The 27,503-nt window shown below is 36.7% G+C and overlaps 1 protein-coding gene across 1 annotated transcript; it reads right to left on the reverse strand.

The window, feature by feature from the left end:
- Positions 1-8,295: 8,295 nt before the first annotated feature.
- Positions 8,296-14,884, reverse strand: LOC127639302 (VIP36-like protein). The gene is made up of 8 exons (XM_052121237.1): positions 14,683-14,884; positions 14,197-14,315; positions 13,945-14,062; positions 13,773-13,855; positions 11,962-12,123; positions 11,672-11,786; positions 9,907-10,023; positions 8,296-9,795 (listed from the first exon to the last, which is right to left on the reverse strand). Exons 1-8 carry the CDS (start codon positions 14,882-14,884, stop codon positions 9,653-9,655), a joined length of 1,059 nt encoding a protein of 352 aa, XP_051977197.1. The 3' UTR covers positions 8,296-9,652.
- Positions 14,885-27,503: the final 12,619 nt, after the last annotated feature.

Consider the following 27,503-nt stretch of genomic DNA (forward strand, 5'->3'; position numbering starts at 1 on the left):
GGGGAAAATACATGAGGGATTTTTACAAATCAAATATGAGATATTGTCTTAGTCATGCATCTCAAAATGTATATCATTCATTTTCATGTACAGACTTTTGGATTTCCTCTTATAGTGATGAAGCCATGAGTCCCAAAAGATGGGGACAGAGATGGGGACAGAGATACAGAGAAACTGGAGAAGGGGAAATGAAACTTTCAGGCTTGAGAAAAGACATAGTGTTTAATGAGTAACAACACTATTCGATTCTATACTGCTCCAAACAAATATTTGTCTTAAAGTTCATCTTAAACCATCCATGCAGGCTCTCAGTTTCTTTTGACAACCTGGACAAATAAGCAAACCTAAACATTCATACATACAGCCATGGCCAAAAGTATTGGCAATAACATCAATTTTGTGTTTCGCAATGTTTGCGGTTTCAGTTGTTGTGGTGTTGATTCACATTGTATCTAGATTATTTTGCAGAGTGATTAGATGCATTTTAAATAATTGCAAAAAGCTTCATTGGCCAATAAAAAAAGGTTTTTATCACAAAAACAAAAAAAAAAATGTCAGTGTTTTTGGCCCTGGCACAAAATTACCAGCTAACATAATTTCACTAATAACATCAGCAGCACCTGGGAAAGTGTGAACGAGTACTAGACATGTGAAATCACTATCATTCTGATAAGATTATGAGAGCAGACTCTTATTGCTTGTTTGCAATGTTTACCTCTAAAGAAAGACGTGCAGCTATCATCGCTTTGCAGCAAAATGGTCTCACATGCAAGGAAATTGCTGCAAAGAATATTGCACCTGAAAGAACCATTTACCGGGTCATCAAGAACTTCAAGGAGAGAGGTTCAACTGCTGTGAAGAAGGCTTCAGGACTTCCCAGAGTGTCCAGCAAGTGCCAGGACCGTCTCCTCCTGAAGAGTCAGCTACGGAATCGTGTCACCACCAGTGCAGAGCTTGCTCAATATTGGCAGCAGGTTGGTGTGAGTACATCTGCACGCACAGTGAGGCGAAGACTTTTGGACAAAGGCCTGGTGTCAAGAAGGGCAGCAAAGAAGCCACTTCTCTCCAAGAAAAACATTTACATTGCAGTGCAGCTTTTTAGATTAGCATTCGAGGGAACTGCGTATCAATTTAAAATCCTTTATTTCAGTCTGTCTCTGGCTCCCTGCACATTCACGAAATGTATTGATGCAGCACTCGCCCAGTTAAAAATTAATGGTGTGTGTATGTGTGTGTTCTGAATTACCTCAGTGATTGGTTATTACCAGCCAATCAGAGGCACTACTGAGTGAACACAGGCTTAATGCTTTGCATTTCAAAATCTGGTCTAATGTCAACTGGGAGAAAAGCACACTTTTCCCCAGCCAGTAAATCTCCTATTTAGGAGTTTGTGCATGCGCACCTCATGAACGAGCGCATACAGACCATTCTTTGGTGTCTGTTTCAGTTCAAACTGAAAAACATTACCACTGAAGTAATTGAATTTTCCTGTGCATTACGATAACTTATCACTGTCTGGATGCTCTAGCCCTTTACCAACAAGGTGTTATGCTGGGTCAAGTTTTCAGAAAGTGCTGACCGCAAATGCATACAACACAGGTGGGGCTCGGTGTGTAATGGACGCCTGACTTTCAACACCTTGAAACAGGTTAGAAAAGGTCATGACATGCCAACCGCCTATAACTACTGGCAGTCTTTCTAGCTTTGAGAGATTTTCATTACAATATTGTGAATCACCACATTCTGATTAGTTCGGACAGCACAACAGTAGTTGCGTATCTATGTTACCATGACATGCAAGAGCAATTAGACGCAGGACTCACTCCATCAGAGCTCAAAGTGTATGTGGCGACTATATCTGTGTATAAAGCACATGAAGCTGGTGCTGTTATAGGCAAGCATGATTTAATCATAAAGTTCCTTAAAGGAGCAAGACCAATAAACCCATCTTGGCTAGCTACATTCCCGACTTGGTACTTAACTTTAGTCCTAAAAGCTTTGGCATGGCCCCCCTTCAAGCCTTTGGACTCTATTGATTTCTCAATGTTACATTTACGCATTTGGCAGACACTTTTATCCAAAGCAACTTACAGTTCAATTATTACAGGGACAATCCCCCCAGAACAACCTGGAGTTAAGTGCCTTGCTCAAGGACACAATGGTGGTGGCCGTGGGGTTAGAACCTGTGACCTTCTGATTAACACCCCTGTGCTTTAGCCACTACGCCACCACCACTCATATGTTCTCCATTAAGACCGCGTTACTGCTGGCTCTGGCCTCAGTAAAACGGGCCGGTGATCTGCATGAACTATCAATTGACAATTCATGTCTGGAGTTTGGCCCTGGTCTTTCAAAATCCACTGTCAAACACAGAAAAGGCTATATGCCTAAGGTCCTAACCATGCCCTTCACAGCACAGGTGGTTCACCTTCAGGCCTTCCTCCCTCCTCCATTTAATTCAGATGAGGATCAATCATTGCATTTGATATGACCTGTGCGGGCGCTACACGCATACGTTGAGTGCATATACCAGTTCAGACTGTCAGATCAGCTCTTTGTGTGGTATGGAGGACGCACAAAAGGAATGTCCATCTCCAAGCAAAGACTTTCTCACTGGATCGTCGATCCAGTTATGAGTCGCAGGATAAGATTTGCCCAATTGGTGTTAAAGCACACTCAACTAGGGGCATGGCCTCCTCATGGGCATGGGCGTATGTTGTGTCCTTACATATGTTTTGCAGCAGGATGATCTTCTCAAAATACATTTGCAAGGTTTTGACGTAACATCTCTCTCTTCACAAGTCCTCTCTGTTTAGAGCGTTTGCTATTTCATTGGCCAAATATATATACTTATGCTCCTCCCTTTAAGGACGAGCACCCCATCATTTTACACAACTGCCTGCATTCAGGCTGTTGTAATTTAACAAAAGTCACAAGCACTTACATTATAAATAAACTCCCTTCATGACTGGGTCCGTGAAGGAGTTCATTCATACTATATTACTATAGTTCATATATTCATTCTTAGTGCTCCCCTCCTGGCCCAACACAAGGGTAACTCACTGCGGCATACTCATGTCGATCGCCATCCCAAGAGACTGCGGCATCATGCTTCCTTTCTGGGAGGTTATATTGCGTCATGAGGCATGATGGGATTCTGTTCCCCATATGCATTAATAAACGCAAGGTCAGTGAGTCGTAAGGGAACATCTCGGTTACGTATGTAACCTCGGTTCCCTGGGATGAAAGGAACAAGATATTGCAAACACTAGCCGCACTGCAAGACTCAAAAGTTCTTGAGGCATGACCGATGAGCTCCTTGTGAAATCTGTGTAGTGGTTAAAAAAATTTGTTTTAATGACTTCAATCTAAGTGTATGTAAACTTCTGATTTCAATTGTACCTGAAATAAACGAACCCTGGAACATAACCTACTCCGGACCAGTTTATGTTCAGAGAGTATGTTGCTATGGCTACTAACATTCAAGTTACCTCAATTTTTGAAATGGATGTCTGAGGTTATCCACTTACTCTTGAGTAAACATACCCGGGTAAGTCGCTTAACCTGCTTTCTGGAATACCCCCTGGCTGTTCTAAAGGATCCGGGTATCGTTCGTTCATTTGTTTTTGCTTTCATATATAAAAACGAAAAAACGAGAAAACAACTCCTTTTTTCGTTTTTTTTTTGAAAAACGAAAAAACTAAATTATGACTTGATTTTTGGTTTTCCCGTTCTTGCACGGAAATCAGAAAAACGACTTGATATTCCGATTTTCCCCTGTGGGTGGGGCTAAATCTGATTGGCAGGATATGCATTCATTGTTTTTCAAATTAAGAGTTTTCCAAACACTGTATTTGTTAGCCTGTAAAATTAATAGTCTATATGCATGCTATTTGTCACCCAATTATTTGGCTTCACTGACTGAAATAATCTATTGAAATAGCCTAAATGTAAACATGTTCACGCATTGAAGTTGTCATGGTGGTTATCAGACAAAAGGCTGAATGGAGAGAAGGCCCTTCTTATAGTTTATATTGCATTCCATCGCAATATAGGTTACTTTTGCCGTCCCTATACTCCTGCTCACTACAGTTTTGAGGATGCCTTTCAAGACAGTCATTGGCAAACACCTACAGTAGTCAACCAAAATGCCTATTATCGCCGCAGAAAAAATAAACCAGTCGCATTTCAAGTCATTCGCGAAATGACCGCCAGGTGGCGCAAATGGATATTGTGCAAAACAGCAGCAATTGCCGCATTTTGAAATGTAAGTGGGGTTAATGTCAATTAACAGTAAAGATGAAATACTACAACTATGGTAAACAGAATAAAACATTTTTAGCCCAGAAAAATAGAAAAAATAGAGACAAGAACAATATATAGCCTATATATTTCATATTGTAGGCCTATCTTGACGTCGGTTGGCGACATAAGCCTATTCCCCGGGCCGGGGAGCAGCGCGATAACAAAAAAAAATCAAATAAACAAACAAAAATAAATTAGGTGCAATTAAGCTGATATTTTTTACTATTCTGTTGAGGAATGAAACGAATGAAGAGCGCTTCTCGCTCATGTGAGCGAACACACACTGGAGAAACGAACGTTTGGGCATTTCTCAGTGAGTACACTCATGGCCGAGTGGTAGAACTTACGTTACGATCATGACACGGGTTCAAATCCCGAGCAAACACAGCAATTTTTATATTAGCCTATTAATGCATTTAATACCACATTATTAATGCAGAGATTTGTCTAGTTCTAAAACTGTTACAGCATATAGTTTTTTGCTCATATAATAAAATTACCATACTTCCATTTTACACTAAGGAACAAATATTATCCAACAGAATGACTTTGTATAATAATTTCAAAAGCAGTTCTATATTAAAAAAAGCTACTTCACCAATAGACTATATCAAATATATAAAAATAAGTAACAACTGTTACACTTTTGAATCATGAATTAATAATCTCATAGGCCTACAAATATCCACATTTGTCATCTGAAATGTAGGGTAGCTTTCACTAAGATGTTATTGAAATTATATTTCCAATATGCATGGAAACACTTACAGAAATTTTAGCTTGTTACATGCATTTATTTTGATTAAGTAGCCTAAATCGTTGAAACATCAGATAATCAATAAAACATGAACAATTTTTAGGCAAATCTTTTTGTTGTGTTTATTAGACACATCAACGCATTTTTGAAAGGTGTGCCATAGTTCACTGCCTCATCAAAAAGAACAGAAATGTCAGGCCACTGTTCTGTGAAGTGCTGTTCCACACTGGCTCTGTCCTCTACTGATGTGATGGGATTACTGCCAGACATGGACAACCATAGGCGGAAATTGCGGGGGGGTCGGGGGGTTCAGGACCCCCCCATCTGAGGGTTGTCCCCCCCTAAAATATCATTAAAATAAGTGTATTGTAAATAATATAATGATATATTCTTAAAATAATTGTTTAATAAATAAAATGATACAAATGCAAACGGGGCAACAACAAAAAAAACCTTGGTGTCCCCTTCAAAAATTGCTCTTGAGAATTGTTATGTTTATTGTCCCCCCCAACATTTTTATGAAATTTTCGCCCCTGTGGACAACCTGGTCAGAGTTGACCCAACTTCTTGATGATACATATCTGCTGCAACAGAGGCATTTGGCAGAAACACTTCATCAATCTTGGCTCTGCATCCACCCTCAGCCAGGCGATTTGGTACTCCTCTGCCTGAAATTTTGACCATCATTAAGTTTTGTTTTGTAGAAAGCCTTTCTAAAAATTTAATTTCGTTTTGTATCATTTGTATCTTATTTTTAATCAATGTTTTATCAACCAATTGCCTGGATTTAATAAATAAGAAGCAAATATAGCAGACAATATAATCAGGACATGGAGGCGCCGGCAAGATTGCATTGCTCGTGAACTGGAGCTCATCTTATAAATGAACCGAAACTCGGCGTTTAAGCTGCCTCACAGACACCAGAAATATATAGAAAGCTTAAAAATGTCTAATTTTAAACAAAACAATTCAAAACGAAAAGAAACCGACTAGCCTACTCTCTGCTTATGTCTAATCCGAAATGTGCATTTCTCTATGCGCGTTAACTACTGCGGTCAATATTGCAGCCGACACATACACTAACAATTAAAATGTCTCCTTGCTATATTTGAAACATTCATAATCATTACTTTTGCTGGTTCCTTGTGACAGCTTTTGCGTTATTGGCAGCATCACCCTCTGGTTACACGGCGTCACCACCGAATCGCACCGAAAACATCGGGATTTTTTTAGACAATAATCGCACGACCTATTCGATATTCTATAATTAAATCAACAAATCGAATATTCGAAAATCGTGACTCATCCCTACTGCTTTATTAATGTATTCAGTGTAAAACCCGGACACCCCCACACAAATGTGGCTTTTTGTTAATGACTGTCCTACTACAGGATTTAACACAGAGTAACAGCTCACTACCAGTTACAAAAGACACTGTAACAGTCTGTCACATGCAATTCTAGTTGCATTTTTCATCAATTAATTTCTTAAATTATCCATTGACTATGTTCTGGCCAGCCATCTAGTGTCAAAAATATTTTTTGGCCCGATGCCAACCTTACTTGTCGACCCCTGGAATAAAGGAATCAACTCCCTCATTAGAGACTTGCCGCCACCTAATGGCGGTGTTAGTTTCATATAGTTAAAAAGTAGACGTTTCATTTTTTTTCCAATAATTTCATATTTCTACATACAATTTTTTACATTTAAAACATTAATCTCTTAACATAATTTATGCAATTATAATTTGCTGTGTATGTGTAAATCCACATGACACAGGCTAAACAGCCTGGGTCAATCTCAATCCAAAATCTCAATCCAAAAATTGTATTATATTGATACCGACTTCCTTTTATTTGGTCATAGTAACCATACACCAAACACAGTGTCTTTGCATTCTGATTGAATTTGTTGACTAAATTTAAGAATCTGACATAAGAGGACAGATGACAATCCTGCATTATATTGTATTATAATGACGATGTAATATAGCACTAAACTTTGACTATAGCCTGCATGTGGCATATTACTAGGAACCTCAAAGCATATTTATGTGTATGTGCATACAGGCCATAAATAACAAATAGACATTATAAAAAATATATTATTCATAAGAATTTAAGTTAATAAAAACTTCTAAAACAAAGAATAAATGTATTATTTAAATTTGTATAATGACAACTGTCAGTGCGTGAACAGGCTTTTAGGCTTGAATTTAGGCTATTTCAATAGATTTTTTCAGTCAGTGAAGCCAAATAATTGGGTGACAAATAGCATGCATATAGACTATTAATTTTATAGGCTAACAAATACAGTGTTTGGAAAACTCTTAATTTGAAAAACAATGAATGCATATCCTGCCAATCAGATTTAGCCCCACCCACAGGGGAAAATCGGAATATCAAGTCGTTTTTCTGATTTCCGTGCAAGAACGGGAAAACCAAAAATCAAGTCATAATTTAGTTTTTTCGTTTTTCAAAAAAAAAAAAACGAAAAAACGAAAAAAGGAGTTGTTTTCTCGTTTTTATATATGAAAGCAAAAACAAATGAACGAACGATACCCGGACCCGATACAGTACTACTTTTTCATCTCTCAAATAAATGTGTAAAAGTGTACAATTAAACAATATTATTTTATCAGCTTTAATTACAACCCTCATTTCTTACAAATAAGATTATTTTTTTCTTAATATATAAAAATTATATACCAATTTATTTTTAATTCCTACAATGGCTGTTAATGCAATTAAACAATCATGATTGATCTAATGTTTGCAAAATTTAACTGCAGTAATGCCAACATAAAAATACGGGCCGCTAGGGAGTCCGTGGACCCGTTTCAAAACACCTGCAGGTAAAAACAAATGTGGTGATAACTGTTTAACGCTGACATCACATGATCTTCACATCAAACAACGAGCTCCCATTATAATAAACTCCTTCGAAGCAGGATATATTAGTATTATTCAATGTAGTGGAGGTTTACTAATGGGAGTGCTTTAGATCGTTAGTTGGTTTTACTTTTTCAAATATTCTCACCTGCCTACCATCCATAATGAAGAAGCAGGGTGTGCATGTAGTCACATTTAAAAACGTTATTACAAACTCTAAAAATAGTATGAAGCAGAAATTATCATTTTGAAACAATTACCTTCTTTCCTGGCATATTTTCATCAATCATATTGCATCTAGTTTTTGAAAATCTTGGAAGTGAAAGAAAACAAGACAAACTTAATAATCTTTAATTTAGACATTTTGCAGACAACCATGAAGATCTAAAACACTACAGTTTTATAGAGCAGCTTTTCACTCAGTTACAGAACCTTTGGCCTACAAACAAGGTGTGCTGTAAATGCAGCATAATTGTAAAGAGCAGTGACTAGAAGTTATACAAAATATTGGAACATGGTCATATCACACTGTACAAAAACCCCTTGCATATCTTTACAACAATGCCATTATTAATTATTGCAAAACTGGGGAAAAAGTTCACCTTGAAATGTCCAAATGCTACACTGGCAGTGCATCTCTAACTGTTTGTGGAAAGAAGTTATGAACTCTTTAAGCTATATGAATTCAAGACGTCTCATCAACATTTCTATGATATTTCTCAGCACATTATAGTTAGTAGACATAAGGCCATGTAGAGGAAAGGTACACATACAAATGGGTTATCACAGAGTGATATAAGAGAATCATGCAAACAAACCTAGTTCAACAAATATTATGTTCATGCTTAAAAGATTCTAGATAAGCCACTTAGGGCCAAGCAAGCACATTCAGTTCAGTGCAGTTTTGGAAACATTCAACAAAATACAACACATATCAAAGTACATTTATTTATTACAAAAAAATAATTTGGGGAAAAATGTCTTTAACATATGATGATTGCTATTGCTGACGGTTTAGAACAGTACAATTGGCCAGCATTAGTCATATATGAAGCTTAATGAAATACAAATGTAATAAATGGAATCAAATTCACCAGATTAAAACTTAAAATGCTGACAGCTATGAGATGATGGTCAGAGATCGGAGTTATCTGGTACAATTACTTACTGAAGGATATTCACCTATATTCTGAGATTTCAAGGCTGAGGTGATGTTCATATTTTCTGTTGATCGTTTATGTGCAATTTAAGAAAGAACCATGAAAACAAAGAGGCTTTAAGGATTTCCGCAGAGGTATTACAACAGTAGACAACCTGAGTATATAGCAATTTATCTATTCCACCTCTGTAAATGCGGTCACAGATACTTTTCAGTGCTGCCTAAGGGCAAAAGGCCAAGGTCAGTGAAACTGGTGAGGTACAAAAATACAGCAAATGCACAAAGAATATGGAGAGAGACAGCCTCCAACAACAGACACTCTTTCAAATGTACTTCTTAGTTTAAGAGAGATGATGGTGAAATCACAATTGAGGTGGTCAGTTTCCACTTTTGGAGGTCATGTATAGCTTTCAGTCTAGCGTTGGCATTCAGGTCCTTTCTGTTGGTGGCAGGGGTGAGTACCAGAAGTGGAAATGCCAGTAACACTAACGTCAGATTTCTCATCCCGTTTCCTTCATGTCACTCTTTCTTCAGTTTGCTCAGTAGAAGCGCTTGCGGCTTTTTTCTTTATAGCGACTATATACAAAGAGAATAGCCACAACGGACACGACCAGCCCAACAACGGAGAAAATGAAGAGAAATAAGTTTGCAAGAATGCTCCTTCCTTTATCCTCCACTGCAACTGAGTGAAGAAAACATTTGTAAGATATACCGGTAGTCATCTTTGCTAATCAATAAAAGATCACACCGAACATAAGTCTTCTAAGTATACAATCTTGTATAACTGTATTACCATAAGTCTCTCTGTAGTCTACACTAGGCAAAGTGATCTCCTGCTGGTCCTCTTCCTCTTCAGGACTCCGCTCCACTGTAAGCTCATACAACTTAAGGGAGATCAGGACGTGGTTATCTAGAAAATAATAATCATCAAAAAAGAAAATGCAATAAGAGCACAGAAAAGAAACCTAAAGAACATAAATGCTTTATCTCTTTTGAAAAAACAAAGATGGATACTGTGCAAAACAAAACAATTTTATTTTATCAAATTCATTGAGAATTAATTCTGCTGGGTAGGGATGATTTTAATGGTTCTTGTTTAAAACATTTTTAACAGTCATATCCATAATTTAAGAAAATGTGAAGCCCTTGAACAATTTAAGGTGCCAAAAAGATGTTTGAAACATATAGCGATGACATACTATTTGTGAACATTCAGACAGGCCACACTGCTGGGAGAGGTTTTTAAAAGAACATTTAAATATGAGGACACTCAAGACTACATGTAAAAATCAACTAAAAGACATTAAAATATGTTATCAATGACTTCTTGCCTCATTTCATGAGTAGAGTTCACACAAGTTCAGTAAAAGAAGCTGTTTTAACCACTCAATGATGATTTAAGTAATATATTTGCAGTAGATAATGACCAATTTGTAATGTTTCTCTGTTGTATTTACGCTTATGCACTAACATAATATATGCGGCCATAATATGTGAAGATCACACAATTCTAATGTTACTGATGACACTGATACTACTGCAAAGGTGAATGTGACCTTGTTTACATGCACTTATGAAATGGTTTATTCCAGGATTTTTGCAGAAAGCGGCATTCTGAAACATCATGTAAATGAGAATGCTGTTTTCCTTACATCATTTAAAAGGATAGTTCACCCAAAAATTACAATTCTCTTATCATTTACTCACCATGCCATCCTAGATGTGTATGGCTTACTTTATTCTGCAGAACACAAATTATGTTTTTTAGAATAATATTTCAGCTCTGTAAGTCCATACAATGAAAGACTTTAATATTGATCTGTTTCTGTTGTGTGTGGATCGCGGAGGGTAGCATGAGCCTCCACATGCGGAGTCTCCGCGGTGTCATGGACTAGAATAGCCCCATGATAAGATGATGGTCTCAGAAGCAACCAAAAAAGAAAAAACATACATTTTGGTATATCTGGAAATGATGCGAAGCAACGATTAATAAAAAGGGAAGTCTTCCTCAGATGCGGTGTTATTTGCACAAGCATTGCATGGAAATTTTGTTGCTGTGGAGAAAGCTGCTAACTGACTGAGCTGCATGTATACGAGAGTATAGAGTACGTGGCTTAAAGTGGATGTAAATGGGAATGCCACTTTCTCACAATAAGCCGCTTTCTGGTGTCCAAGTAGTCAGTGTTAAAGGGCAAAATGTAGACAGAATGAATAATATCTTACTTTGGACGGATGTGTGAATGGCTTTCGGCTGCATATGGCACATGAGTTAATGGGCACTTAACAGTATTTGACTAGATTTGATTCCTTTTGTACACCAATTAAAAAAACAAAACGCATGACTTGTTCTTGGAAAACGTCTCTATGCGAACCATCATACAGATGTAGTAAATGTAGAAAAACTTTACAGAATACTCATTTGAGATTCATCCTAAAAGCTGCTCTACGGAAATGTCCATTATAATATTGAATTATTGACCCATTTGAAAATAATATATTTCATGATAAAATTTTCATCTATAATCTCTATCTTTAACAGATTTCTTAGTGGTTCAAACCTGATAACTCTCCAGTGGCTGACGAGACTCCAAAGTAGTAACCTTGTGGCATCCTCACCCCAGGCATGTCCAGGCAATCCTTCCATTCTTGCTTCCCTTCTATATCAGTCATCACCTGAAAGACAATCCAGAAATTAATATTGTACTTAAGAACTGATTCCTCTGTCCCAATCATCACTTAAAGGATCAATTCAGCCCTGCCCTTGTCTTTAAGTATCAGCGTGGCAGTATTATGTGTCCGTGTGTAATATTCTCTGGCTGCAGAAACAAACAAAGAATGTAAGAATTACCGTGAGTCTGTTCTTCATGTATCTAATCAAGAGGAAGGTGTCGTGTTCAACATTGCGAACATGGGCAGAGCAGCCTCCAAGATCTGTTGTTCGTCCGTCACGGTCATGATCATATGCAACACTACCATTCCCGATCATTGCAGAGATGAAAGGAAAAGTTCTCTGTACAAGAGAGAGAGATGAAACTATTGAATACTGGACTATTTTTCACTTACATGAGATTTCACAAATTTTACTAATTTGAACACACAATGATATAACTTTATTCACACTAGGGCTGTGCAATATGGACAAAACCTGGGGTTCCTGGGGTTACTTGTTCCTTCCCTGAAACTTCTGACACCCCCTGAACCAATGCTGAAACACGATCAAGGGGGACCAACCCAAGCAAAATTATAGGGGAGCACAAACAGCAAATAGCTACCCACCCTAAAGTCCAAAATGCCCCCTAAAGATCATATCCTGTGTTACCGTAGACTTTGTTAGTTCAAACCAGTCTGGCCATTCTCTGTTGACCTCTCTCATCAACAATTTCACTGGATGTTTTTTGTTTTTGGCACCATTTGGAGTAAATTCTAGAGAGTGTTGTGTGTGAAAATCCCAGTAGATCAGCAGTTACAGAAATACTCTAACCAGCCCATCTGGCACAAACCATCATCTATTTGATTATCTAATCAGACAATCGTGTGACAGAAGTGCAGTGCATAAAATCATGCTGATACGGGTCAGGAGCTTCAGTTAATGTTCACATCAACCATCAGAATGAGGAAAAAAATGTGATCTCAGTGATTTGGACCATGGCATGATTGTTGGTGCCAGATGGGCTGGTTTGAGTGTTTCTGTAACTGCTGATCTCCTGGCATTTTCACACACAACAGTCTCTAGTAGGGATGTGCCACTTATTTTTTTTTCAATCCGAAACTAATAATTTCAAGTCAAATATAATTGATAACAAAACTAAATTTTTTGTTGTTGTGATTTCTTAAGATAAAATGGGCAATTTTTTATATATTTTTTTGCCATAATTAATATTTCTATTTCATTTGTGAGCCTAAACACTTCTGCTTTGTTTACCCCTAAAAATATTGACCATGGTTTCACCACAGTAACTATAGTTTAAACATGGTATTTAGTTCAACCATAGTTACTGTTACAATATTACTGTAATTAAAACTATTGTATTTAATTATTTATTAGCAACAACTACCCACAAACTCATAAGAACTTTCACCTTAAGATATTTTTATATTTTAGTGTGAATTTACTCCAGAAGCTGTTTCTCTAATTGTATTACCTCTACAAGGCACTGATCCCTCTTTTTTGAACGAGCCTTATGACGCACAAGTGCTTGTCTGGTTGCGTTTTCAGCATGTGTGTTAAGATGAGCGGAAGAAGAAATAGTTCCCATCCTGCACAAGTATTTGCTAATATAGCCTAATCCTTTTCATTTCACTTTGCAGCTAACGATTATTGATAAGTTCATGGTAACCAAATAATAATATCCCTAGTTTTAAAAAATATATACATGTTAGAATCAATATTTTTGTGTGAGGATCAATATTTTTGATACAACATCAGTATCGGAAGTATCGATACACCCATCCATAGTTTCTAGAATTTACTCTGAATGGTGCCAAAAACATCTAGCGATGGCAGTTCTGCAGATGGAAATGCCTTGTTGATGAGAGAGGTCAACATAGAATGACCAGACTGGTTCGAACTGACAAAGTCTACGGTAAGTTATTCCTCTCACCACAATTGTACAGAGCATTTAGAATGCTATTCTAAGATGCAATCATGCAAAGACATACCTCATACTGCTTGTTATCATTGGGATACGTATCTACAAAAACACCCAAACCAGTAAAAAAGTTTGTGCTTCCAAACACTGGACCTAGAGGACACCACAAAGAACAAAAAAAATTGGTCAAACCAATATTTTAAAGCTTTGTAAAGATAATTAAAATAATTATGATATCTAACCAATTTGCATTCGTTCTCTTGTCAGCCATATTGCAAGGCCATCCCCGTTCAGGTTCTTCTTGCCTTCACCATGGACCTTAAATTGCACTCGCAGTTCCCAGTCCCTAATGTAACAGGGCTACACATAGAAACACACTGAACAACAAGCCATGATAACGGCCAATTACACATTTTATGCACTGGACCCCTTTGTCTCATAGGCTGCTGCTCTATATTCAGCCAATATCCCATTGGATTTTCATTCAAACTCACAATACGACTCCACACAGCTCCTTGTCTGCTCGGCATGTCTGATGTCAGCCGTATGTGTTCAGGCATGATCATAGTGTTACCCATGAACTCCCAGTGTGAAGAGCTGGATGAACCTAGGCCTGCGTGCATACAGTCATATATAGATAGATAGATATAGAGAGAGATAATTCAGTTTTCATAGTAAAGGCAGGCAAGGGATAGTGAGAATCAAATATACAGAAATATGGCAACATCTAGGCAATAAACTCTCCTCTACATAGACGAATATAGTTAAATCACTGCGGTTGCGAAATAAAACTGCCACTCTTCCATGAAAAGGTGAAACCAACGCCTCAAAAAAGTAAACACCTCATGAATGACCTAATAATGAACCACTGGTTTTACTTAAGTATCTTTCTCCTTTAGTAGTGGATTTGGCTGAAACACAGGTGCCACCTTTGGCAGGAGACCGGTTTAACGTCACTAACAATGGGAATAGACGCTTACCTTGGTATGGCTTACTCAGCGAATACTCCCGCTTGAGAAACTCATAGACATTATCTTCATAGCTGTTTTCTCCATAACTACTTGTAAAACCGAGTATTAAAATGAAGAGTGCAGATACTCTAATTTTGTTCGCCAGACTGTTCGTTAAATTCATTTTTGCCATGTGAATACTCCAGTTCAATTTCTTTACAATGGTCGCCATTTTTCCTCGCTCACTTCAAAATGTCCACCCCTTTCCGCTATTGGTCTATTTTCAATCGTGCGCTGCAATCATTTGTTCACAATATTGCCAATCACTTATTCGACCAATCACATTTTACTACCCAACTTCGTGCGTCGAAATCGGTGTGTATGTGGGCCAATAAAAATGAACATGCCCAGGGAAACAAAATAGATTAACTCTTTAAATGTTTAAACAAACAATTTTTTTTCTCTCCATAAAAATCAATTGTTAATAATAACTCATTGAACACAATCATAAATATAGCATGTTTTTATGAAATACATCTTTATACACTTTTCAAATTAATTTTAATACAATCACTAAATGTTAAATCAAACACTTAAATGTAAAACTATTAAATATACTTTGTGTATGTTACATACATTTATTAAATCTAAATCTAATAATCTAAATCGTAAATATAATGTTAAATAATATGTCAAGTGGTTTTTATTGTCGTTCAACCATATACAGTTAGTACAGTACACAGCGAAACGAGACAACGTTTCTCCAGGACCATGTTGCTACATAAAAACAACATAGGACAAACACAGAACCACATGAGACTACACAGACTAAATAACATTTCTACATAAAGTGTAGAGTTGAATCCTTTATTTTGGTCACAAATAATACACATATTTTTTTTTTTTGCATATATACAGTGAAATTTATTAGTTTTCACAGAGTGCTGGGTCAGCCATAATACAGCACCCCTGGAGCAGATAGGGCCTTGCTCAAGGGCCCAACAGTGGCACTGGGGCTTGAACCCCAGACCTTCGGGTCATTAACCCTGAGCCTCAACCACTGAGCCACCACTGCCTCACTGCATAACATACTATGAGATAGTGTTCTAGGCACATAGCAGTTATTGAGGTAGCAGCCAGGTTTAAGTGATAATGAATTAAAGTGCAACTCTGGACATGTACAAAAGTTGGATGGTGTACAGGTGTGTGTGTGTGTGTGTGTGTGTGTGTGTGTGTGTGTGTGTGTGTGTGTGTGTGTCAGTTCAGTCTCTGAGTTTTGAGGAGTCTGATGACTTGGGGGAAGAAACTGTAACACAGTCTGGCCATGAGGGCCCGAATGCTTCGGGACCTCTCGCCAGATGTCAGGAGGGTGAAGAGTTTGTGTGAGGGGTGTGTGGGGTCATCCACAATGCTGGTTGCTTTGCAGATGCAGCGTTTTGTTTAAATGTCTTTGATGGAGGGAAGCGAGACCCCAATGATCTTCTCAGCTGTCCTCACTATCCTCTGCAGGGCTTTACAGTCCCAAACAGGCAGTGATGCAGCTGCTCAGGATGCTCTCAATTGTCCCTCTATAGAATATAGTGAGGATGGGGTAATATCCAGTAATATCTACTGTATGTATGATTTACATACCTAAACTATTATGCAAATTGCCATGCCCCAAGGCAAAATCTCTGCATACACTGCTTCTTTGGTCACTGTTCAGTGGATATGCAAATTTTGTCAACCAATGGTATATGAAGCTAAAACCAGAGATCAACAGGTAAGAATAAATAATGGTAATGCAGTGACACTTTATCTGGAGTGAAAGTGACCTTAAGTGGCCTTAAATCGGCTGATATTTACTTAACTGTTATGTCTAATTCACAACACTTGTGATTTCTGCTTCCCTAGACTAGAAAAGTTTCTTTAGTGAGTTTTTGTGTTTGTCTTCAGTTACTGGGGTTAACTGGCCCCCAGCATACGACCAGGGAAGCACAGATGTTCCGGTATCCTTGTATTTACTTGAAATATTTATTAAGTATTAGTAAACAAATAATCTCTATAAAGGCCTGAAAGCAGAATAAGCAGATAACAAACAGATAACAAAAGGCCAGTAGGTTTTTCTTTTTGGCAGACTAACCTACTCTTCTTGCTATTCAGACAAATGTATCTTTTGTTGCTTAGATGCTCAGTGAGCCTGCACTCGTACTCACTGACTCCTAGAATCAGAAACAAATAGTGCCACCTGAAATATTTGATTATTTTTTGTGAATACATCAAGTTTGATACAATTGAAGTCAGATGCTTGCATACAACTTAGTCAAATGCATCTAAACTCAGTTTTTCACAATTCTTGACATTTAATCGTAGAAATAATTTCCTGTCTTAGGTCAGTTAGGATTAATACTTTATTTTAAGAATGTGAAATAATCAGAATATGAATAGAGAGAATGATTTATTTCAGCTTTTATTACTTTCATCACATTCCTAGTAGGTCAGAAGTTTGCATGCACTTTGTTAGTATTTGGTAGCATTGCCTTTAAATTGTTTAACTTGGGTCAAACTTTTTGGGTAGCCTTCCACAAGCTTCTCACAATAAGTTGCTGGAATTTTGGCCCATTCCTCCAGACAGAACTGGTGTAACCAAGTCAGGTTTGTAGGCCTCCTTGCTTACACACGCTTTTTCAGTTCTGCCAACAAATGTTCTATCGGAATGAGGTTAGGGCTTTGTGATGGCCACTCCAATATCTTGACTTTGTTGTCCTTAAGTAATTTTGCCACAATTTGGAGGTATGCTTGGGGTTATTGTCCATTTGGAAGACCCACTTGCGACCAAGCTTTAAGTTCCTGGATTATGTCTGGAGATGTTGCTTCAATATATTCACATAATTTTCTATTTCTTCTATTCTATTCTATTCTTCTATTTATAAAATCATCTATTTTGTGAAGTGCACCAGTCCTTCTTGCAGCAAAGCACCCCAACAACATGATGCTGCCACCTCCATGCTTCTCGGTTGGGATGGTATCTTCGGCTTGCAAGCCTCACCCTTTTTCCTCCAAACATAACAATGGTTATTATGGGCAAACCGTCCAATTTTTGTTTCATTAGACCAGACAGTAAGATCTTTGTCCCCATGTGCACTTGTAAACTGTAGTCTGGCTTTTTTATGGCAGATTTGGATCAGTGGCTTCTTCCTTTCTGAGCAGACTTTCAAGTTATACTGATATATGTCTCGTTTTACTGTGGATATAGATACTTGTTTCCTCCAGCATCTTCACAAGGTCCTTCGCTGTTGTTCTGGATTTATTTGCACTTTTCTAACCAAACTACGTTCATCTCTAGGAGCCAGAATGTGTCCCTTCCCGAGTGGTATAATGGCTTTGTGGTCCCTTCGGGCATTTGGAAATTGCTCCCAGGGATGAACCACACTTGTGGTGGTCACAAATTTTTGGGGCTGATTCTTTTGATTTTCCCATGATGTCAAGCAAAGAGGCACAGAGTTTGAAGGTAGGCCTTAAAATACATCCACAGGTACACCTCTAATTTACTCCAATTAGCCTATCAGAAGCTAATTGCCTAAAGGCTTGCCATCATTTTCTGGAATTTTCCAAGCTGCTTAAAGGCACAGTTAACATAGTGTATGTAAACTTCTGACCCACTGGAATTGAGATATAGTCAAATTAATATGAAACAGTCTGTCGGTAAAAATTACATGTGTCATATAAAAAGTAGATGTCCTAAATGACTTGCAAAACATTAATTTGCTAATATGAAATCTGTGGAGTGTTAAAAAATTTTTTTTTAATGACTTTAACCTAGGTGTGAGAACCTCTGACTTCAACTGTACATTAGCAAACACAGTTTATATTAAAAACAGCTTGCACGATTCAGCAAATCGGGACATTTACTTACAGGTATCGACAAAGGACTACTGTTGATGAAGGGCTGTATTCATATTGAATGGCGGTTTTGGAGCAGTGGCTTCTTCCTTGCTGATCAGCCTTTCAGGATATATTGATATATGTCTTGTTTTACTGTGGATATAGATACTTGTCTACCTGTTTCCTCCAGCATATTCACAAGGTCCTTTGCTGTTGTTCTGGGATTGATTTGCACTTTTCGAACCAAACTACATTCATGTCTAGGAGAAATGCATCTCCTACCTGAGCGGTATGATGGCACATGGTCCCTTCAGGTGTTTGAAGATTGCTCCCAAGGATGAACCAGACTTGCAGAGGTCCACAATTTTCTTTCTGAGGTCTTGGCTGATTACTTTTGATTTTCTCATAATGTCAAGCAAAGAGGCACTGAGTTTGAAGGCCTTAATATACATCCACAGGTACACCACCAATTCAGTACACTTCCTATTAGAAGCTAATTGGCTAATTCTCTAAAGGCTTGACATAATTTTCTGGAATTCTCCAAGCTGCACAAAGCCACAGTTGGTGTATGTAAACTTGGTGTATGTAAACTTGCTGAGACCCACTGGAATTGTGATTTAGTCAATTAAAAGTCTGTAAATAATTGTTTGAAACATGACTCATGTCATGAACAAAGTTGATGTCCTAAACTATTTTCAAAACTATAGTTTGCTAATATGAAATCTGTGGAGTGGTTAAAAAATTAGTTTTAATGACTTCAACCTAAGTGTATGTAAACTGACTTCTACTGTAATTGGCAATCTCTGTAGTTCATTGTAATCGCCACCAGAGGTCACATGAATTCCAAGGATGGATTGTTTTCCCTAGATAATTTTCTTTATTTAGGCTTACCATTTAGATTTTAGTAAATAAACTTTGCATGGAAATCCTCACTTCTGAAGTGGACTCCCTTGGTGTAATGGCAAATCCTGTTGTTGTCCCAGATTCAGACTTAAAATTGAACTTGAACTAATTCCTAGAAGTCGTGATGATAATGTTTACCTTAATGGAGGGAATACATTGGTTGTTCTCTGTCTAAAATATAAGTAATAATTTAAAAAAGTATTTTAATACATTTACTGAATTTGGACTCAGTGACCAGTTAAGAAAAACAGACCCATTAGTTTCTATATACAACTATGTACTATATACAGTTAGTTTGATAGTTCACTCCCAATATTCATTGGATAAACACCTGTTACTTGAACTTCTCAAATAACATACTAATCTTATAGCTCCTCCATGATATTCTGTGATCCATTTAAGTCTCAGCCCCTCTTGTCTAACACTAATGATGTATTTCATGCAGGTTTCATTTCAACAAAGTGAGTCCCAGACACATTGAAACAGGACTAAAATGGTTCAAGGAAGAAAACCAAAAATGTGTATTATTATTTTGTTATTTATCTTTTTGTGCAGAATGTAGCCTAACCGAAAACAGGACTTGTTTTGGAGTGTAAATGTTTTCAATGCTGTTAAATGGTTAATAACTGATTCATTTTAATGCAATACATTTTTCATGGAACTTGATTTATCACAGCATTTTATTTTGATATTACATCACTTCCTGTTGCCTGAAAAAACAAAGCTTCATCACACATTTCTTTGCTTTATTTCACATTGTGGATGTAGCCTTCTGTGACTAAGACTATTTAAACAAATACATTTAATTAATAAATATAAACACATAATTAAATAGTGGGCTAAAGCACTGAACTGGTATGTTGTCGGTTCGATCCCCACAGCTACCACCATTGTGTCCTTGAGCAAGGCACTTAACTCCAGGTTGCTCTGGGGGGATTGTCCCTGTAATAAGGGCTCTGTAAGTCACTTTGGATAAAAGCATCTGCCAAATGCATAAATGTAAATGTTCCAAAAGAGACAACTACAATGTGTGTGTGTGTGTGTGTGTGCTCCTTTCTGTTTTACCCCAATAGTGGTTATTAAAACAGAATAAAAATGATTCAGGACTTTATTAGCTCCAAAAGAACATGATAAACATAATTCGGCCTGCATAAAGACGTTTCTTCCAAATGCACCCACTAGTATTTTTTGCAGGAGAAAGAGATTTAGGCTATTCATTTATTTTACAGTAGATGGCCACATGTATATTTGAAATATTTTGGGTAGGCTTTATGTTAAATATTAACAACTAGTTTATTTAAAAAAGTTATTTAATCTACTGTGATCTATACTTGTTATAAGTTCTATGCAATTCATTTCCCCACAGGGGAAAAAATAAGTCACTTATTTTTTCTTACTTTGTGTGCATCTAAGTTTTAAGTCCCTTATTTTGGGAATTGGATTTGCCAATCTTTTATTTTGTTCTAACTGGATACCATTTGTTCTTGCTCTGAAAATCAGGAGGTAATTCAGTCTCAGTGTTCTGTACAATGACGTACTTATTAATGGGCACATGGTGATGTAAAGTATTGATTCGTGTAATTGTTTTAAATAAACAATTTAGCATTGAATATGATTTGGTAATGCACGGGTAGATGCAAGCAGAAGTGTAGATTGCATATAGACGAAGATTGAGATCAGTGTCAGATTGTTAGTGACCCAAGTGGTTCCTCTGGCTTTCAGCTGTTTCAAAATAAGTTGTCTGGCCCATTTCTGTGGGTGTTCATATAGCTATTATGTTTCCTTGTTGACTCCAGCCTCTGTAACTGTATACAGTGGCAGGTCGCACTGTACCAGCAGACAGCATGCTTGACTAAAGTGCAACTTTGAGTTTAATGGGCTCTTTAGGCTGTAATCATGGGGAACGTGTTCAAGCCCAAGCTGTCACACCTAATTAGGCAGGACAAAAGATACCATTCACACCAGGTCAGGTTACTTACCTGTGTCACCCCCTCTGCCTTTCCCACACACCCTGTCTTCCTCGGGTTTATCAGAATCAGAATCAGCTTAATTGCCAAGTATGCTTACACATACAAGGAATATGTCTTGGTGACAGGAGCTTCCAGTGCACAACAATAAAAAAACAGCAGCAAGACATAGATAATAATAATAACAAATAATTACACACACACACACACACACACACACACACACACACACACACACACACACACACACACACACACACACACACACACACACACACACACACACACACACACACACACACACACACACACACACAGAGACACACGTAGTGCAAATCTAATACAAATCTGTTATCTGTTATGTACAGTGCAAATGTATTTATTTAATTTTTGCAGAGGAATGAAATGGCAGAAGAGGTTGGATGTTTTGGATAAATATAAAAAAGTTTTAACTGTTTTAACTGTTCATGAGATGGATAGCTTGAGGGAACAAACTGTTCCTGTGCCTGACGGTTCTGGTGCTCAGAGCTCTGAAGCATCGGCTAGAAGGCAACAGGTCATGAAGGATGAAGGTCTGGTGTTGTGAATGGTGTAATCATAACAGTCATCCATTTAAATTGTCCTGGAAAGACTTGCAGGGAGATCAGTTGCAGTCAGTAAAATAAATGAATAAATTAATTAATTCAATTAGTTGTGCAGAAAGGACCAGAGCTTACTATCATGAAAAGACTAAGAATTTATTTTAATCAACAGAGAGCAGTATTATTTACAGGATATTCATTTTTTGATTTATTTTTGTAATTGTTTTACAACATTTTCAGTAATTGTGGTAGTATTTAACCCAGAATAGAAAATGCTGATTTTATTTCTCGACATAGCTTGATATTGTTTTCTCTCATTAATTGTTTAGTCTCGTTCCCTCCCAGATTAAAGGGATTGTTCACTCAAAAATTTTAAAACTCCTATTATTCACTCCCTTTTGCCATCCCAGATGTGTTTGATTTTCTTTCTTCTCCAGAGCACAAAGTAAGATTTTTAGAAGAATATCTCAGCTCTGTAGGTCCTCACAATGCAAGTGAATGGTGATCAGATCTTTGTAGCTCCAAAAATCACACCAAGAACATAACAGTAATCAATATGTTGTATATAAGTGATTACATCCATATCTTCAGAAGCAATATAATAGGTGTGGGTGAGAAACAGAACAACTTTTTCATTTTGTATGCTAAATCTTCAATTTAACTTTCCCTTTCAAATTCTTCCACCACATGTGACTTTCAGATGTAAAAGTGAAAGTGAAGAGTAAGAAAGAACTTAAATATTTTTTTTTTCTCACCCACACCTCTTAATCGCTTCTGAAGATATGGAATTAACCACTGGACTGTGATGGATTACTTTTATGTATCCTTTATGTGATTTTTGGAGCTACTAAAGGTCTGATCACCATTCACTTACAATACAGAGCTGAGATATTCTTCAAAATAAATGTGTGTTCTGCTAAAAAAAGAAAGCCATAAACATCTGGGTTGGCATGATGGTGAGTAAATTATGAGAGAATTTTCCTTTTTGGGTGATACCCGTTTAAGAAAAGAAGAAAAACTGATACTGTTTTTTACAACTTTCAATCACATTCATGGTCTCCCATGCTGACAAAACTAGGTCTCAGCCTTAGGAATTTCAATTTATTATTGAACAGGAATTGCAGAGTGTTTTTATTTTGGCTTTCTAAACTGGCCATTGTTTCAATGATCTGCAGTGGGTTTGCCATGTACATAACTTATCAGGCCCCCAAAACATCTATAACTTCTCTTTCACTATCTCTTTCAGAATCTCTTTCTCCATCTCCTTCTTGATTCTAAATATCTCTTTCTGCGTTACAATAGGATGATGATCGTATGTTGTCTTTGGCAACACTTTTTATCGAACAAGAGACAAGATAACAAGCTGTAAAGCTTGTCATAGATAAGGTACTTGGGGCCACAAAAAAATCCCAAAGGTCATAATGAGCAGCAGTTTTGGCAACAGAAGTATGAAAATTCTTCTGCTGAAATCGGTCTGTGCTTCCCGAAATTTGAATCACTTCCCCCCAGTGGCTGAAGCTGGAAGTGTTGTTGAAGGGATGGGCACATATGAGCTCCAGTTTTCGGTTGGAATGGCCATGGAGTGGTGCCAAAAGCAAGTTCTTTTTATTTGTAAATATATAATACAGTCAACAGGAATGCATAATTTATTAACCATATGCCAAGCCAAACTCTAAAACCATTTCGGTGGAGTAAAAATGTAATCTTACAGGGAAAATGCAGCCTTTGAATCATGGTCATTATTTATTAGGTGCACACAAATACTTCCTGAACCTATGTTTCTCCTGTGAAGCTATTCATGGAACATGCTATCAGTGGCACCACAGGAAAAATAAGCAGCCTTGAATTGCAACTAAGATGTCTGATGGGAGATGAATCTTGTCAGTACCTCGACAGAATGGGGTCGATGTCAGGGTATTGGAACATTCAGTACCAACATGTCAAGTTACTGTGTGATCATGCTAAAGATATCCCAATTAAAGCTACATCTTGCATTCCTACTTAACATTGGATTAACAGCTGCCACTGAGACTGTATTGTCTTTGGAATCAAGAAACCCTGCAGTTTATAGCTTGTGCGTAGAAACCTTTATACTATATATAAATTGATTTTGACGCATTTAAATTATTGTTCCTTAAGAAAAGTGAAATATTTTGTGTAAGTAATGCAGTTAGCAGTCAAGTAAAGTAATGGTTTGAATTAAGACTAGCTGTAAGTATCTTAAATGTTCAGTCACAAAAAATGTTATCTGGTCAAAAATTCAAAAAATTCTGTTATTTTACACTAAGCAGACCATTGCCTGCAGCTGTTTGATTAGGCCTGATTCAGTGTTATCCATATGTGTGAGGTCAATATCACCTGCTGTTTTACTACTCCATCACCAATCACTCAGGTCCCATAATCCAGTTTCATACAGTTCTTTTCACACTAGTAAAAAAGTAATTAAATATTTATCTGTTTCTCACCCACAACTATTACGCTTCTGAGGACATATATTTATGGAGTCTTATGGACTACTTTTAAGCTGCCTTTATGTGATTTTTGTAGCTTCAAGTTAAGGGGAGTGCCACATTGGATCTCCCCAATAGGGCACCAAGTAAGCCAGAACTACCACTGTTAAAAGCTAACGAGGACATTTGAATTGTTATAATTTTTTCTTTCCTCTAAAGCAAGCTGCATTGAGACAAATAAATTGATGACATTAACAACAACAATGGTCTTCCTGTAAATAGATTTATAATAAAGAAGCCCCAATTCTCTGGATTATCTGTATCAGCCTTGTACAGTATATCTTAGTGGAGAAAGCAGATATTAAGAACACCATCATACATAAATCTTCATGGTATTTAATTTGAAGGCTGCAATTATAGACAGGAAGGGGATCCACATGAGGAATTATGGACCTCTTTGTGCAGAAGTGTCTTCAGGGGGCCTATTCTTCCATTGAGGTGTTTGTGCTGACAAAAGGGAAAGGAAGACAAAGAGTACATTTTATTAATTAAAAAGCACAGCTCCAAACAAATCCTCATCAGGATCCTGCTGTCCAGCCTATATCAATCAATAATTCACACCCACGTGATTTCTTAAAGTGTCTATTTGACTGTGAAAGTGCATGTTATTATTTATTTAATTTAGTCTTTGTAACACTGTATTAACAATTCGTGTGTTATTGCGCTGCTATATGTTAGGACAATATAGGCTATAATTAATAATATAATTGTAGTATATATATATATATATATATATATATATATATATATATATATATATATATATATATATATATATATATATATATATATATAAATATCTAAATATATATTTCAGTTAATTGTAGAGTGTGTTAAATAAGAATATGATGTGGATATGATGTCAAGGAATTAAACAAAAGGATTATGAATGAAACCAACCTTTTTTTTTTTTTTTGCAATAATTTGGCTTTAATGTTTTTAAACCTATAATGGATCAGTTTTTAAAAGCGGTGCAAATCTTAAAAGTCTACATAATAGCTTTTACTATTTAAATAAAATATTGTTTGGTTAATTGCTTAAACTGCTGTTCAGATGAAGAATATCAGTTCAATACCTTGTCACTTTTGTGAGTCTTTTGCTAATAAAAAAGGCTCTCATTCACACCAGATCTGATGTCTTTTCCCTGAGGAAGCCTCTTCTCACCCATTATCTGTCTGCCAATTTTACTGCTGACTTCGATCAATATGCCTCATTAATGTTAGAGGAAACCTGTCGTCTGCTCATTTTATTTATTTATTCATTCAATCATTCCAAAGAATGTTGTGCTGACTGTATTTGGCTCTCTAACTCTGACTTTTCTCAAGAGAGAAATTTGAATATCTTGTGAGAACACCTGAATAGAACTTTTACTTAAGAATAAGCGTAGGCTACATGGTATTGTAAAAAATAAATATTTAGTGGTATTTAAAATGTAGCATAAGGTCTATTAATGTGCAATTTGTCTTCAGAGCAGACAAAGAAGGCAAGAAAATAATTAGTTCTGTACAGATGTTTTCTGTTCACATGTTTTAAATGTTTTAAAATACAAAGTTAAAGATGAAGTATGTGAAACTGTTAAAATACTTTCTCCTATCCCAGCTTAACATGCAGAGAAAATTATAAATAAGCCATTCATCTTGTAAACTGCATGCACTGTGTCTCTGTGGTGCTATGGAAATTAATCTGTTTGTTTGAGTGACCCGTTTTGACCTGCCCCAACAACGTTACTCAACCAATAACGTGGGTTGGAGGTGAGACTATCACTTTGTTTGACCAACGAGGCAGCATACTTTTTTGGAACTTAATTCTGTTTGGAATTGGGAATGCTGGTGGTGCAGAAATTACATGCATCAGCTTTAAAAATGAAACAAAGTTATTATGTAAAATGATGGCAAAATATTTCAGATAATGCACTAGGTTGTTCATGAAAATGTATGACATATATCACTCTTTTGTTCAAAAGGTCAGATTTCCTTGCTCAAGATGCTCTTGGAACAATTTCAAATAATGGGAAAACATGGATCATCAGGTTTTACACAAATTAGTTGAGTCCATGCTCGAGTGCATACTGTCATTAAAGCAAAAAGTGGACAAATACTAAGAAATTCTAAAATGTATGTACATTTTCTAGTTTGCACTTAAATGTTTAGGCTGATAATATAATTTGAAATGAATTTTTTTTATTTACATAGAAAAGAACACAAAACAGAAGCCTAACCTTAACACATATTTATGGACAACCAGCTCTGCATTTGCTTATTTATTCAGTTTGTCAAATTAACTCATCTGTTAATATACTATTAAGTTGAAAATAAAATAAATTGTTCCTAAAACAAAAGGCTCACTTCTTTTTCAAAGTGACAGTGACAACTATATCACATGCATGATCATTCTATAGTCTTACAGGATATTTCCACATTTTATGGAGATTCACTTGCGAGAGAAGACAGTTATGTTCTCAACTTTCCAGTGGAAGAGAAGCCATATGCAGCACAGGGACTGAAACTAGGATAAACAAGTTTTTGGGAGACAGTTGTTGGTTTGATGACAGTTTCACAGACAGACATGATACATTCCAAAGATTTCTTAAGCTCTTAGATCCCAATCAAGTCTGAGTTAAACAAGAAAACCATTGTGTATGCAGTTGTGACCACCAAGGATAATACAAAAGCATGCATAACATAAGTAAAGACATGCATAGAGTAGACACACACAAATGCATAATAATGCTTGTAGACATCCTTGGTACAAGCCAGACGGAGTCATTTTAACACACATGGCAACTGTCTTCAAAATACAGAGTGTTTTTCATGGCTTGGATTTTAAATGGGAATAAAAATAAAAGTTTAACAATCATCAGAGAGTGGGATTGAGTAATTCTATTAATCCTGCCTTTACTCTAGTGTCCATCAGTATGCTGGGTGAATTCTGTTTGTGTCAAAAACTGTGAAGAGTTAAAATACTTCTGTAAAAATGATGATAAATGACAATTTAGGTTCAATGTTTGACCTTAAAGAATTAAAAAA

The sequence above is a fragment of the Xyrauchen texanus genome, chromosome 4 (genome assembly GCF_025860055.1).
Source record: "Xyrauchen texanus isolate HMW12.3.18 chromosome 4, RBS_HiC_50CHRs, whole genome shotgun sequence".
NCBI lineage: Eukaryota > Metazoa > Chordata > Actinopteri > Cypriniformes > Catostomidae > Xyrauchen > Xyrauchen texanus.